Below are 16,497 nucleotides of genomic sequence, written 5' to 3' on the forward strand. Positions count from 1 at the left end.
TGTTTAGAAAGGTAGGTAGAAACAAAATCTTACTGAGGAGTTCATGTACCATGTTGCTTTCTCATGATCTCTTTTGCAGAAGAGGTACAGGTCTCAAGGCTTGCTAGGAATGCTTTAGAGGTCTGCTCGTTCTCAGCTGGGATGTTAATTCGCACCAGTTCAGAGAACTGCTAATTACAGGGCACCTCTGGTGTTTTTGTCAGAGGAGTCCCAAACTTGGAATAAACTTCATGAAGATGTTGAACTTAAGTAATTTCTGCTTAGGACAAAGGTCAGCACTTCAAATTGCTTATACAGTAAGAATTTACATCAACAGCCTAGAATGCTAATTTGCTCAGTACTTAGACACCTCATAATACTAATTTTTATTGGCGAGGAATCATTAAAACCTAAAGACTTTATTTTACTTGCAAATTGTTGTGTTTATTATTGCTTCTTGCTTCTCTGAAGTGGGCTACATCTGGTACTTTTAAACAAGAACACCTTAAGAATCAGAATAAAAGTATATTAACTCCATACAAAACTGGCAAATTAGTTCTCTTGTAGCTTTTGTCCAACTGCATTTGTATGAAAATTAGATATTTTTTTTTAGTTTAATATACTTCTAACATACTTTAAACAATCATACCATGACCATATATTGACAAAACTAGCATATGTTGCATCTTGAAAGTGTTGCTTGTAGCAAGTTAATTGAACTGACGATTATTTCTGGGTTGTTATGTTCCAATAGATTGTTACAGCTGATAAACCTTACCCGATATATTTTTTTTTCCCCTTTTCTAAAGTTTGGAAGAAGAAAACAAGTTTTTCTGTTTCTCCAGCTTCTACATACTTTCATAACTTTAAACTGAATTGTCACAGGATTGAACTGATGAAACTGCTTTCTTATTGATTTAAAAAGCAGTAAGAGAGGGAAAAAGCTGATGTAGCACTTCAGGAAGTAATATTTCCAAGAGATTAGTTAGGACATCTCCACATTCTATTGCTAGCAACCTACTTAACCTGTTTGATTGTTTTTCATGTAAATTATTTTACTGCATTACAGTAAACGTAGGCATGAAAATCACCTACCAGACTTTACATCTTTGCATTAAAACTAATTGAATTTCGAGTTATTTCATTAAATGAGTTTTTGAATTTAGTTTGAATGGAAACTTTAAGGTCACAGGATATTTTAAAAAAAAAAAAAAAAAAAGAGGAAAAGGAAAAAAAAAAAACACCTCAAAAGCATCTTATGACTTCTCTCATATGGAAGTTTCATTGTTTTTGACTGTATAGAACTATAGAATGGTTTGGGGTGGAAAGCTACCTTTATGAGGCTGAGAAACCTACATATGTATATTCTTAAGATCTACATTTTTCTTCTGAAGCTGCTCATGCTCTGCTCTTGGCAGTAGGGTTGGTGACCTATCTGAAAGCTTGGAACTGATTATTGGGAAGCTTGTGTATCTTCCTCTTCCGGATCACAGTCTTCTCACAGATCAGGCCTAGAATCACCATAGATTAGTTGTTCTTTTGAAGTTCTCATGCCTTCATAATTGTTTTTGCTGCTGTTTGCTTCCCCCTTCATTTCAAGGATTTCTTCACACTAGGAAATGGGAGCAGTGTGCATGATACTTGGAAGCAAAGCAAGCATCCAGTTTTGGACTGCAAATTTCTGACCTTTCTTAGTTACCACTTGTTGAAGATAATGATCTTCACTGTTCTGTCTTGGATGAATCTCATGTCTTCTTGGATCTGAAGTCAGTCAAGTTCAGACTTGTTAGAGATGATGTTTTCAGGTAAGGGAGTTGCACTCAATTCTTCAAGGTGCATGATTCACCAAGGACCTGGTAGACTAAGACAGCACATGGCACTTCTTTACTTCTTATGGAGATTACCTTGCTGATCCAGAAAATCTCCATAAAACAGAATATGGAATTGTGTAATTATTTTTCATAGTAAACCAAATAAAAATCTACTGTTATTCAACTTTGGGTTACACAATTCTAGAGGTATTTTTGGTTTCAGTATCTTCCGTCTTCCGGTTTCTTCTCTATTAAATAGACTCATTTCTATTAGTTGCAAATTTGAAGAGCTGTGGCACTTGGGAGTGCCAAGACATAATGTACACAAGCATAGTGATCCTCTGACAGTTTTAGGTCTGCTTACCAATTTGAAAGTATTTCACTTGATTGCAAGTCGGAACTGCTTGGACCTGTGTTGGATTTGTCTGGTATCTCAAGTTTACAATATTTCTTGTCTACTCATCATGACCTTCCTAAGGAACTTTATGAACTGAGATGGAGAAACTCATCTGAATCCTTTACAGATCAGGACCGTGACCTTACTAAACCTCTGAATTCATGTTATGGAACTTGGCTGTGTTCATGCCACTTCTGAGCAGGTCTCTAAATCAAATCCTAATAAGCAGTGCTCGTTGTGTATTAAATGGATATAAAGTTAGCAAGTTGTTCTATCGTAAAGTTGTCAGAAGACCCTTTTGTGTCTCTTGCACCACCTAAAATGTGTAAAATCATCTGAGGAGAGCATTGAACTGTCACCAGAAAACAGAGTGCTTGGCAATTCAGAGTGCTTCTTGTCTTCAGGATTCTTCAGAGTGCTTGGCAAGTGCCTTCTCTTTTGCTTCTCAAGATGCCTTCATGGGTAGGTGGCATGATGTAGCCTTTCTGATGGTTTTGAGAGCTGGGGTCTAAGAACAACAGGTTAGGTAGCCCTGGAGCAGCTTAGTACCTGCACCTATCTCATCTGTTGTACAGTTTAAATTCCTTTTGGAGATCTGGAGCATTGATTTTGCCATTGATTTGAAATTACTTTTCTACTTTAAAAACATTAAAAAAATAACTGGAACACTTCCATATCAAACCTTCAGCATAGAAACCACTGATGTACAGTTTCTGAGTTCCATGCAGCCTTCAAGTTAATTCCTTAATTTTTGGGGGATTTCCAGCTTAGCCAGTCATCTAATTTTCCTCTTTGTTCTCTATCTCTTGTCATGAGGTACAAACTCACCAAACTTAGGGGAGATGTAACAGGATAGTCCAATGTTCTCTACTGATACCTGGCTGTATACAACTAAACTATGTAAGCAGATTTCTATTAAGTAATGTCTCACTTGACGAGTCAAGTAGCTTCATGCCTCTGCCTGTTTCAAGAGTTACACTGAACTGCAGTTTGGAGTTCAGTCTGCTTTCAGAGCTGCTCCTTTGCTGGGACTCCAGGATCTCTGGCCAAACTTGAGAATTTAGCTTGCTTCCTTTTGCTTAAAATTCCTGGAGCACTCTTTTGCAGCTCTGTAACTGGATGCAACAGGAGAGTGAGTCACAAGGAGAAATACTTCAGGAAGAATGGTCAATTACCTTTTACTAATTGAGGTTTGTATAGGTTGTGTTTACACCAGTCCAGATATTGCATGCCTTGACCAAGAAGCTCTTTAGAACGCATGAAGTGAGCTGAACGCTTGGGCCAGCTGCTCATTGCAGTGAAACTTTTAAGAACTGTTAGTGGTATGTTCCTGCAGGCCAGGGTGGATCTTAAAGAACAGGGCTGCCCTAAGTCTCTTAAGATTTGCAGACAGCAAGTCAAAGTGATGTAATGGCAAGAATATGCCCTAACTAAAGCAATCACTAAAGTTCCCAAATTATTTGAATGAATTATAGGCATAGGTTAGCCAGTGATTATTAATTTTGCAACTTTTTGTTATTTTGGTAAAGAATTATCTTAATTTGGACTGTTCCCCCCTCCCCTCCCTGTAGTTTATATTATAAAGGTTCCTACAGCTAGAAGGTTTCCTAGAAATGTCATCTTGATTTTCCTGTAACTGGTCATAAGTTGCTAGCTTTCTTTCAGATTCTCTGGATGTTCATATATGCTCAATGCGTTCACATTTAGGGGAAAATACTTCAGAAGGTGGTGATGCTTTATAGCATATAGTAACAGATTTCTGAACAATAAGGTTGCAAACCACGTGTTTTCATAGGACTTGGTAGTGTGCAGAACCAGTGTTCGCTTTCCAAAATGCTCCTCTTGCTCATTTACCATAGTACGGTTACCTTTAACGCTCAGATAGGGAAATGCTTTTGTTTCAGCTTTGCTTCTGGGATTTTGAAATACAGATGCTTAGGTGTCCTGCTGAAATTGGCAAAGCCTGTGGTGAGAAGAGAATGAAAACTTTTCTCCTTTTTTCTCTTTTTTTTTTTAACTTGTCTATTCCTGCACCCAGTAGAGTATTCAATTAATACTGGAAATTATCAACATTTGATTCCCCAAGCTATATATATGTATATATACATATATATATATATATATATATATATATATATACATATTTTATATATATATATATATATATATAATATGTGTATATATATATATATATGTGTGTATATATATATATATATATATTTCCCTTTTGGAAGTCTAGTGAATAAATGGGCACAAAGAACCAGTCTGTCTAATTTTGCTCAATAATGAGACTTCTTTATGTCTGGTGTGCATGTGAGGTAGTTTGGGATTTTGCTTACTTGCATAAGCTGGGATGTAATGGAATCCCAGAGCTCTGGGGTATGTGGCTGTGGGCTGTGGAAACTGCACTGGAGCACAGTCCTGTAGGTGCAGCATGAAGATGTGAAAGGGTACTTGATAAGCCTTCATGGAAATAGTAAATTCTATAGATTAAGCCCTCAGTACCTCAGCATAATTTACCAGGGTTTGTTTTTCTTTCTGGATTTACAGAGATATGAAAAATGCTGTAATTGGAAACAACAAACAAAAAGCCAACTTGATTGTTTTGGGAGCAGTTCCAAGGTATGTCCTTTGCTACTCTCCTTTTCACTGATTCACAACAGGTCTGGAATAATGATCCATAGATCACAGGCACTTTTTTGTTTTAACTTTGATTGTAGTTGACTGCATACTTTCTTTAATGTAACTGAGAGACTTGAAATATTTGTTAAACTCATGTGTTACAGAACAGGCTGTTGAGTAATGCTTTTATTTTAGAATTTCATAGAGTTCCTTAAAGTAGTCTTGGTCTTTTTTATTAAACTTTATCAGTTCAGGAATTAAATCTGTTTTTCAACTTTGATAACATTAATGATGGATGAAAGTGGTTGTATCTTAATCCTGTTCTGCAGCCAATATCCTGGTGAGTGCACAAGTGGAAATGTGTAAGGTTGTTTCAAGTATAATTTAAAAATATTAATAAGCATCTGAGATAATTTGCTTCTCTTCTTCACCTGCATCAAAGGATTAAAAGCTATTGATCATGCTTTATTGCTGAATTACTGCTTCAGCTGACACTAACATTTTCTGGATCCTGGTTCCAATAGTACAAATTTAACAGGTAACTTTAGCTACTGAATTGCTTACTATAGCTTTCATTTCACTCCTCTTCTCCTCCAGCTTTCTTTCAGCTACAATTTGCAGCCATGGCGAAGGAAAACATGGAACAGTGCATTACTTGTGCTAATAGTATGGGACCTACTGATGATCCTTTTGCTTAAATAGCAACTTGGTCTCAAACTGTCCTGCTTGAGGCAGCTTCTTCTGGCTTGTCAAAAGATGCACTTTGTTTGCAGGGAATATCTTCTTCTCATTTACAGACTGAGTTTTGTGTTAAGGCTAGCCCTTTAAATTCTCTAGGGATTAGCTGTGGGGAAACTACTTTCCAAAACCTGGTGGATTATCTTCTGTTTTGACCAAATGTAAGCAGGCAAAGAGAAGACTTAACCCGAGATGTAAAGATCAAAGTGGGCATTTGCTAAAGCTTATGCAAAGTTTAAGGATTTTTTTTTCTGCAACAGGCCCTGTGGGATTCTTGTGACTGACATTTATTCTTGTGGTTCCCGTTTTAAAAACAGAGGATCTCTGACTTGCAAATCTAGAATCCACCTTTTCTTAAATTTTGTAGGACTTCATGTTCCTTCAGTTATCTCACTTTCTCCTTTTAGTTGTTCTATGCCCAGTAGTGAAAATCCAGAAGGTTTTTTCTGTTAATATCTTCTGGCTGTGCAAGTGAATTATATGATTAATCTATTAATGCAAAGAAGGGACTGTGTTTGAAACATCTTAAAAAGTAAATGGTCGTGCTTGTTTTCAGTTCTGTACAAGTTATCCTCAAATGGCACCAATTCTTACGTCAAGGCTTTTCAGAATAGGTGTATAAAAGAACATAAATTGACCATGATATTGTGAGAAAAGACAATTCTCACTGGCTAAAACTTGTGGCTTTGTCCACCTGCAAGTGCCTTTCTGAAGGCTGTAGAATTTCCTCAGAGTGTTTCAGACAGACTTAGATTACAGACCATTTGTACTGGAGAATTCCTGTTTTCTCTAACAAGGTAGTGGGAATTCATTGGGTGTTTGACAAGCCTTCTAATTCATTAAATGGCTACTGAAACTGTGAGTACAGGCATCTTTGTAATTCCAATCTGCAAAGTCAAACTTCTCCCCAGTAAGAATAGGTATAAGGAAGCTAGCATCCTTTGCTTTAAGTCTCCTCTGCAAAGCTAACTACACGCTTACTCATAGTTAGATTGCAGTCTCTCAAGGAAAGCTGATTCCTTTCTGTAACAGTGTGGGATTTTTATAATTCATCTGCTACTGCTTTGTCCTCGGGCTCTACTACTTGTTTACATATTTCTTTTTCTCCTCCCTGCCTCCCCAAGTGCTCCTGCAGAAAGTTTTCATGTGGTGAGAAGAGACCATTTTGATCCAAAGCACGCCTTCACATTTCTGTCACTTGGTGCAAAAGAAAGCAGTGTGTTCGTATACTAGAACAGATCCATATGAGGTTTGGAAACAAGTCAAGGAAGTATCTTTTGTTTGAAATCAGACCAAATACTAATGGTTTGTATGAGCAATATCTGCTTTAATGTATTAGGCTGCTACTTGGTTGGAAAGAAATGTGAAGTCCTTCCAAGATCTCCATACAGGAAGGAATTACTGGTGCAGAGTAGCTGAATCACTCCCATTCTGGGTCAGTGTCCTCCTGTGTCCGTAAGCTGACTGTGGAGTGGTGTCGTCTTTAGGAAGAGACGTATATCCACATAGGAAATGGCGTTTGCTTTGTACCTTTGAAGGTCAGTCTGATCTGCGGTCACTTTCTGACCATTTGTTCTGAAGATGGTGCTAAGAACAACAAAAGCTATTGAAGAAAGCTCTCAAAATTGTATTAAGCACAATTGTTGTGTCTGGGCACTCTTGTATTAAGAACTGTACAGATGTATATATCGATGTGGTCTTAGGTGATAGGAATGTAGATAAAGCCAGCCTGTATGTGGATTTTGTTTCTTATGGAATGATTTTCTGTATCTCTTCCTCTATACAGAATGAAGCATTGCCCTGAGTTATTCCTTTACATCCTTCTGAGATGCTGGCCTCAGTCACTACTTTCAGGACTTGAGAAATTTTACTTTTTGAAATTGTTACTGTTTATAGAAAATAGAATTGCTAAAGTTCAGGGGAGAAAATATTTTAATATCGTAAGATCTAGTTCTTCCAGTGGCAAGCTGGCTTAGAAACCATATACAAAGTCACCTTTTCCTGAAGATGGTTTATTTCTTGTACTGTCCTTCAATTATTTTCTTCAATTTTTTTTTCATTCTGCTCTATATGAGCACTTGCAGAGACTTAGAAAATCCCAATTACTGGTGTATTTCTTCACTTGACAGTTTTATAAAAACAAACACTGAACTTTTGTGCCTATCAAAATGCCAAACACCTCTTTGGAATCCAAGTTCAGTATTCCGAGCTTATTGCCAGTTACTTTTGTGTCCTTAATTTCAGGAAAATCATTGGAAATTTCCAGTTCAAATGTAGATTGTTTTTTTGTAAGCTATCTTGATCGGACTTCTGACTTACTGAAACAACATTCACGTAGTAGCAGTTAGTCTGTAGTACTGCTGGTTCCCAGTCCTCTGTGGGCTGTTATCAACCCCCCTTTCTGGTGAAATCAATAGAGATGAGAAAAACATTTGTTTGCATTTGAATTCAGGCTGAAAATCATATCCCTGCCACTTGAGTTCCCCTGTACCTTAGGCGTCATTCTTATGTGTAAAGATTCTCGCTTAAGTATGTAACAGGATGATCCAGGTATCTTGCCATTCTTTCACATAACCTAAGAAGCAGAAGAGCACCCTCCACATCTTGTATACTTTTCGTACTGGAATACGGTGTACTTTCACTGTGGGAGCAGGCGCAGAACTGCAGAGTGAAAGACCACCCTGTTACCTAAAGCTTTTCTTGGAGTTACTCAGATAAATGTCAGATAGCATTTTTAGTTAAAACAAAACAAAACCTCTTTAATTAGAAGATAAGCATCACATTTCCTATGCTTGGGTATTTAGGGATAAGACGTTTGTGCATATATCAACTACTAGTTTAGTTTAACACCTAGAAATTGTCTGTTTGTGTCCTGGAAAGCTTGGCCTCATGGCTGAGATGTTGAGCAGTGTGCTCTAGTTGATCTCGGGTTGAGCAGGGGGTTGAACTAGAAGTCCCTTCCAATATCATCCAGCCTGTGATTCTGTGATAGGATTTAATGATGAACTGCTTTTACATATATGTTTTTTGCTTGGGGTTGTCCTTGAATTCAGGTACTCCCTCTAGGAGTTCTTTTAATTAGTGTCCTTTATAATACTACTGCTAAAGGACTGGCCATCCTCTCTAACTGTTGAAATACAAGTGTCTGCTTGACAGGACCATCTGCGGTACAGACAGGAGTTGTTAGCACATGACTCAGTACTGGGCTCTAAATCCATCGTTAGCTAGATAAGGTAAGGTAACACTCCCTTGTGAGCAAGGAATGTGGTTTCTCTTAAAGTCTTGATTCCTTAATTCATAACTTTATATGCTGAAATTATGCACGAAAGATGTATTCAGGCAAGTATATATCTTGTGTTTGGTTCATGTGGTCATGCAAATCTCTCTTTAATTGCTGGCTGGTTCGGATTAGAAACAGCAGTATTGCATACAGTTCTATCCCAAAATGGCTGTAGGCTGAAGTTCTCTCAGCCACCTTTGGAGATATGCAGCAATCCATGAATCCAGTACTGAATTTCGGTAAAGAAGGAACAGCACAATAGTGGATGAGGAGGAGTTACCATGCGTAGGTCTGACATTTTTTCTTCATTGTACATTGGGTAGTAAAAACGTTGAACTGTTTCAGAGAGCAAACTTCTCTTTTCAAGGCAGTGGAAGGCGGGGTTACTAGACAAGTACAACTAGGTTCAGCAATAATTTGTTGAATCCTTTCTAGTTTCTAATCTTAAATAGCTACACAAACACAAAAAAGTCGTTTTGTTGGAAAAGTTCTGGTATCTGTAAAGTAGAAAGAGGTGAATGGTGGTAACTGGTATGAGAAGTATTTAACCTCTGTGTGACTGATGGTAAATGGTGTCTGCTTTTGACTATTTTTGTACCTGATGCTTTATTTTCTCAGCTTCTTTTTTAAAGAATTAAAAGAAAAAACCCTCATTAGCTGCAGAATGTTTTCCTTGATGAAGGATGAAGAATATTGCAGGTTTGCCAGTTCTGATGAATAATACACACCTTATCAGCATTCAGTACATTTATAAAAAATATGAAAAACTGTACCTTTGGGTCTTTTCTAGATTTCCCACCCATCCCAATCTCATTTTGCTGTGAGGAGGGGAGAAGGGAGCAGCCAGTTAGTTTCATGATATGGACAGGAGAGAAGAAACCTCATTATGGAATGTCTACCCCTTTTATAGAGAGGAGACTGCAACTCCTTCCCATGTAATTTATCTGTGCAACACCATTTGTAAAAGAGAAAAAAAATCTGAACCGTTCTTAAGCATGAGAGGATAAAACGTGCCTGCAGTTGCTCCTGCAGACCTGTGAAGCAGGATTTCTAGTTCAAGGACTAGAGAAAGAGCATCTCTAGAAATGTGAAATGACAGATATGAATCAAGCAATATTATTTTTGTGTGTTTTGGGTGGTAAATTGGACTTGTATGGCAGCCCGATAGAAGTAGAGAAATATATGTACTCTGCAGCATGCAAGGGCTGCAGTTGGTGACAGTGTGGTAAGTCTCCAGCAATTAAATTATTGAAAAACAAGCAAGATGGTAACTTCAAATGACTTAATGATTGGTGATCCTTCCTCGAACCGAGGGCAGTGACTAGAGGATCTGTCAAGATCCTCGCAGCTCTGGTTCTGTGATCCCCAGTTCCCACCAGTTGTCTGCTGACCGCGCAGAAGTTGTAAGGTGTTCAGGTCCGCTTGTACTGCGTGCCCGCTGCTGGTGGGGCCAGTAAGAGCTGTACTACTTACCAGCTGGGCACATCTATTGAAACATTCATGATCTCTGGTATGTTACCAGCTTTCATGCAATAACTTGGGCACTATGCTTGGACGTAGTATTACTAGGCTCCTCGTATATGTTAATGAGGTATTTTGTCCAAACTTCATAGACATCCCTAGGAGGGCCGGACATAGCTGTTTCCTGATGGCTTTTTCTGTTCCTGGCTGCACTTTGGGATTTCCTGTGTCAGGTACTCCATGGGGTGGGGATCTGTGCCAAGACCTAGCGGCTTGTGCGCTTGGGTGAAGGAGCTTCATCTGTGGTGCTGGTATTGGTAACACCTTCCCCACACTAGGGTGGTAAAAGGTGTGGAGAGCAGAGGCCCTAATAGGGCTGCCGTTGTTGTCCCCGCTTTTTTCTTCAACGCGAGTCAGGAGTCAGGGCCTATCTACATAATTATACCTCTCTCTACAAGGAATAACTCTCACCCTGAGAGTTATGTGTAACTGGAACAAGGTATTCTTCTAAGCCTGCTGTGAAGTACATGTGAGTCAAGGCAAATATTCATAGTCAGCAGAATTGTATTAGAGCTGTTTTTTTTCTTTAAGAGCTTCATAGTGTTCTGTCTCTGAAATGTCTTTCGTAGTAAGAAAAAGGGCATTGTAATACTTCTAATGACATCCTTTAAATTGTGATATTTAATTGGAATTTTAAGATTCAGTTTTTTATTTAAAAAAAAAACACATGCAAAATTAGCTTTGTGATATCTCTTGGAATCTGTTTGTAAGGAGCTGTAAGAGTCAAATCTATAAAAAGTATTCAAGAACCTATTCTTGATATCCTTTCATGTGCAAATACCGAATGATGGACAGATGCTATCATATGAAGTAGAAATATGGTTTAGCCATTTTATATACAATGAGGAATTTCAAAACACAGATGAATGAAGAGTCAAACATAACTTAATTCATGTTATAAAAAAGCAAATAATTCTTGCTATTCCATGTTGCAGTCATTTTTGGAAGAAACTGATCATTAGGGTGAGAAGAACGTGATCTTAGTCCTTATTTACTCTTACATGAAAAATGTTTTTTTCTTTAGTTCCGACTTCATACAGTCTGGTAGGTATTACAGTTCTCCAGTGCTGGATTTAATTGTCAGCAAAAATCAAATTTGATCGAATTTACATAATTCTTACAGGGGAAAAAATCATGCAATATTAATGTAAGTGAAGATGTCTAAATGTTGCAAGAAGTTACAGGAGCTTTAAGCTGAGACTTTTTGTTCCTAAAAGAGAAACTTTATTGGCAATTTACTTCCCTACCACTTGCAACATCGTAATACATCCCCTTGTAGAAGTAGAAGGGTATTTTTCTCTGTAATCCACCTGTCAGTTAAGTGTTTGTGTTACCGGAGTGATACTTCACCAGAACTGGTCTAGAGATGATAAACTGTCGCTTGAATTAAAAGATCTTGAGATACAAGGTACTATAACTTGAATGCTTATTACCCTGAGCTCTTTTTCCACATGCCTGCTTGTGGGGTTTGATGAAGTGCTGAAAATGTTCTATCTGTTACTAACAGCTGAATTTCACCATCTCTTTGGCAGGTATTTTAAGAACTTTGGAGATTTTTGTGACAACTTGTAAGTGGAATGGAATGTCAGAGAGTAGAAATTTCCATTATTTTTAGCTAGCTGTGTGAGGTCTGTGTCGGAGCAGACTGATGAGGTCTAAATCACACAAGTGTCTTTTGGTGAACAACTCTGATGCAATGCCCCCATATCAATTATCTCCAAAAGGAAGGAAAATATGAACTGGCTATCTCCCTTGCTAAGCTGCTGTAGTTATCGTTTGTTCAGCAGCTACATTCTTTAAAAGTTTTCTCCTTAATGCCTAGAATATTACATGATTTTCCTAGATGAATCCCTGTCAGTTGTTCGAAATAAATCGTGCCTCCAGCTGACCTTATTTGCAGTTCCTAGGTGTAGTTGTTCATGGCGTTCATTGACGTATCTCTCTGGCTGGATTTACTGTCCTATCTCATTTAGTTACAATTGCCTGGGTACCTTTACTGACAGCTGAGAAAGACGCTTTAATGTATTGCTCTTAAAAGTGCAGGGATGGAAGAAGTTATGTTCTATATAAACTTTAGATTAGGGAAACCTTCTAGAAACTTGAAAAAGTCCAACTACTGTGTTCTAAATTACCTAGCAGAAGCCGTGGATTAACATTCATGAAGATGTTGCAACATCTTCCCATTAGGCTTAATTTCATTTTCTGTCCCATTGGGATGAGTTTTACTGGGGGATCACTGGCTGAAGAGTGAGTCAACAAGAATGTTAGCACCTTTTTGCATCTCCCATGCTTTTAGTATCTCCTGAAGCTCTCAGGCTCTACAAAAATGAATCATGGTGATTCTAGAAGAGCCTTTTTCCAGTATTTTCCTCCACGTTCAGTGGAAGTCAAATGGCTGGCTACTTCTGTTTCTGAGCCTTACGCCAACACCTGTAGCTGGAGATAAGACAAGGACCCCAGTACTTTGTTTTTCTAAATCTCCAAAATCTGAATTGTAACATTCTTTTTCTCCCTACGTATACATCCTATTTTGCTACCTTTTTATCCTTTTAATCTTAATACACAGGAGGAATGGATTACAAATCTGTGTCCTTGCTGAATTTGTCTGTGCCAGACCCTGGAAACAGCAAACCAGTCAAGGGTTGTGTTCCTGTCACAATAAAAGGATGCAGTCTTTGTCTGTAATGTTTAGCGGTAGTTTACTAATGCATAGTTTCATCTTTACCAATTATATGGGTTCTCTTCATCTGAATTCTTTAATAATTCTACAGTTTGTCATTTACCTTGTTGATTTTCAGTATTACTTGGTGTCAGTTCTCTCTTTAAAAGAAAGCTACAGAAAGTGTTATAATATGGATGTCTAGTTCTGTGGAAACCCTAAATTGAAACACAAGCATATTTTAAAGATATAGGAAAGGATATTATTAATATTTCAAAAACTTATTGTATGTAAAAATCTGAATTTAAATTTTCATCTCGCTAATTATAAAGCTGAGTTAAGTACTTCTATTTTAAACACAGAGACCATAGATTATAGTCAGCATGTTTCATTTTCACACATCTGCTCCAAGTGCAGAGTGTTAATGGGAAAGAAAACAGCAATTATGTTCTTTGTAAGAGAACAGCCTTCAGAATTAAGCCTGCTTTTGGATTTTGTAAAACTTCCTTTAAGAAAAAATAGAAGTGAATGTTTTAGGGTCTGACTGATCATTTTTGTGTACAAGGAACAGATTGATTATCAATAATTATTAATTAATAATCCAAGAAAGTTATTGGTGTGATATGTACAGAGATGCATCTCAGCATTTTTTTCAGGACATCATTACTGAAAATGGAAGGAAATACTTTTGCATTTCTAATTTGAGGTCTAGGTTATTGAAAGCTTTTTTCATACACGCGCACACACACACTCAGGGAAAAAAAAGTGTCAGATACTGATGTTATCCAATTAGCAGGTGGCTGCGTATTTACCAATGGTTACATCAGAGAAGTCTCCCTGTATTCCCCAAACAACTCAGTGTCTTGTTGAGTGGCTGCTTATGTTAGAAAATAATCAATGAAAAGACTGGCTTCTTTCTTGTCTTAAATACCTTATTTAAGATGAGTTTTTTTTTTTTGTTTTTTTTTTACCTGTAACAAAAGTGCTTCAGATGATTCCAAACAGAAACTCAACATGTCTTCAAGTTTTAATAGTGGTTTGTAATAGTGGGTAAGCTTTCCTCCTCAGGGGAAGGGGAGGGATGCTGTTGGCAGTTGGCTTTGCCCCAGCGTTCTGACAAATATTTCCCTTATTTCCTATTTCAGTCTATAAAAAACAACTCACCTTACAGCATGCTGCAGACACGTTTGTCTTGGGGTATGGTTGTGGATTTAGGGAGGATGGAGCCTTTAGTCCCATTTGGAAGTTGTTTCGTTTGCTTGATGGCAACATTTCTGTTCCATACATGCTGAATTAAACTGAGTCAGTTTTGTGCTCCTGCATCATAAATGCATCGTACTGCAGCATGCAGCATGGGCTGTATGAGAGCCTGGCTATGTCTTACACCTTCAGTCCGTGAGAGTTCTGATGTTTCTGCATTTGAAGGAGCAGGTTGAGAGAGTATAGTGACAGCAGTAAGAATTAATTTTAGCAAGACTTAAGGTATTTCTTATGTACTAAATCATTTAAAATAATTATAAAATACATACATATATATGTGTGTATATATATATATATATATATATATATATATATATATAAATAAACTACTTATACCTGAAGCTGAATGTTAACAGGCTTTTCTTTTTACTCTCTACTCCCTGTGCTGAGATGGAAGATTATGCATATGTGCTTGTTAACTTCTGTTCCTGGCTGGTCTGGGTTGCTTGTTCTAAGTGTATTTTCTAAATGCCCCAACTATTTGAAGTCAAATCTTTCAGCTTGCTATTTAAATAATAACGAGAAAAAAAATTGCCAAACTTGTCATAAAGTGCTACACATCATACAAGATGTGTAATTGTTTCTTAGCAGTGTAGTTACTAGTAGAATATTTTGAAAACTGCACTGCAACATGTTTGCTAAGTGTGTGTGTGTGTAAGCCAGAAATGGTCAAATAAGTCAAGTCTTGGGTGTTAAAACAGCTGTACAGGTTACTGCAAAGAACTTACTCATCTTCTGATCTGCTCATGGCAACTCCTGTCAATTTATTTTTCTATAAGAGATTTGGAGTTTTTCTTTGCAATTTGAGAATATCAGTTAGAACAGTAGATGGGATTGCGCTGTCCATATGGTACCATAGTGTCCAAAAAGACATCTCTTCAAGGATCAGTTTTAGCCAGCATCACTCAGTGCATTTGGATTTTACCAAAGAAGCTTCTGTTTCCTGGCAATTCTTCCCTGACCTAGAAGGCTTAGATCAAAAGCAGCTGTCTGTAGAGAAGTAATAGTAACACAAGATTATTCTGTCCTATTAGGATTGGAAGTGAGATGCTTTTATTCTTTTGATAATTTTGCATAACCTTAATTATGTATTTTACTTCTTTTATGGTCTTTCAGAAACAGCACTAATCTTTATATTGAACATTGCACAGCTGATACTTCAAAGAAGACAGCGCCAGAATTTTTAGTTTTAGAAGCATGTAATGTAATTGGCTAAAGTATATTTTTTGTTCTTTTTCTAGAAGCCAATCACATAGGTACAGTTAGAGTTTGCCCAAGTGTTATGTGAGGTGTGCTGTGTAACAACGGATAATCTGAGCCTCTTTTTTTTTTTTTAACATGCTTTGTTCCATTGATGTTAAAGAGGTGCCCAGAGTGAAGTGAAAACCTTATGGCAGATCAGCTACACCAAGCCACTTGGGGCCAAAGTGCTCCAGGAAAGGTGACTGTTAGCTGTTCCCTGTAAGAAATGAGAAGGTTTATATATATATGAAGGGATAATATGCATGCAATGCAAACTTGATATAAAGTAGGAATAGAGATTTATACAAGAAATTCAGGTCAGTTTCTAAACATCAAGAGTAAATGATCTTTCAGATATAACAGTGGGGACATGGAACCTTTATTCGTTTTACATCCGTTCCATGTGTGGAAGGAGCAGATTAAAAAAACCAGAAGTGATTCTGAAATGTATGCTATTCTGAATTTACACCAGTTTGAATCTGAAAGAATTTGAAAGGAGGAAAGGTATTTGAGTTGATTGCATCACACATGCTAACTGAATGATGAAATTACTGTTTTTGCAATTTGTGTTCATGTTTTAGAGCTTTTTTCCACTGTTAGATTAGCTACATCTGAAAAAGGGTGCAGTGGTGCTTTGGGTGACACTGGAATAACCTTATCTTCCTTGTTAGTATTTAACCTGTATTTAGGGCAGAGCAGATTACTTTTGGATTGCACACCTGCTAATTTTTCATTCAAAAAAAATTATTAGCAAAGCTGGATGATTGTTTTGCAGTTCTCCAGGACCTTGTTAGGTGATCTGCTTCCTGGGATAGTTTGAGACATAATGCATATCCTGCTTCTAGGTATTGAAGAGACCTTTGATCTCAGCTCTATTCCTCTAACATGATGTAGTTTTGTCTGTTGGCCTCTTATTTTAGGTTTTGAACTTAAGGGATTCTAAGAAGCAGTTCTGCCTTGTGTAAGGGGGAAGCATGTGGAGTGGGTG

General features: G+C 37.4%; 1 protein-coding gene across 7 annotated transcripts in view; it reads left to right on the forward strand.

Moving 5' to 3' along the window:
* The window catches only part of ARMC8 (armadillo repeat containing 8), a 62,429-nt gene that overhangs the window by 11,680 nt on the left and 34,252 nt on the right, over window positions 1-16,497 (forward strand). For 4 of the 7 annotated variants that reach the window (XM_035545107.1, XM_035545109.1, XM_050712628.1 and 1 more), the window contains exon 3: window positions 4,738-4,809. The exons of the other annotated variants lie outside the window; for them this stretch is intronic. In XM_035545107.1, coding sequence (XP_035401000.1) covers window positions 4,738-4,809 — 72 coding nt within the window. The remainder of the gene's footprint in view (window positions 1-4,737; window positions 4,810-16,497) is intronic. 7 annotated transcript variants of the gene reach the window in all.

Source organism: Cygnus atratus, chromosome 9 (genome assembly GCF_013377495.2).
Source record: "Cygnus atratus isolate AKBS03 ecotype Queensland, Australia chromosome 9, CAtr_DNAZoo_HiC_assembly, whole genome shotgun sequence".
Lineage (NCBI taxonomy): Eukaryota > Metazoa > Chordata > Aves > Anseriformes > Anatidae > Cygnus > Cygnus atratus.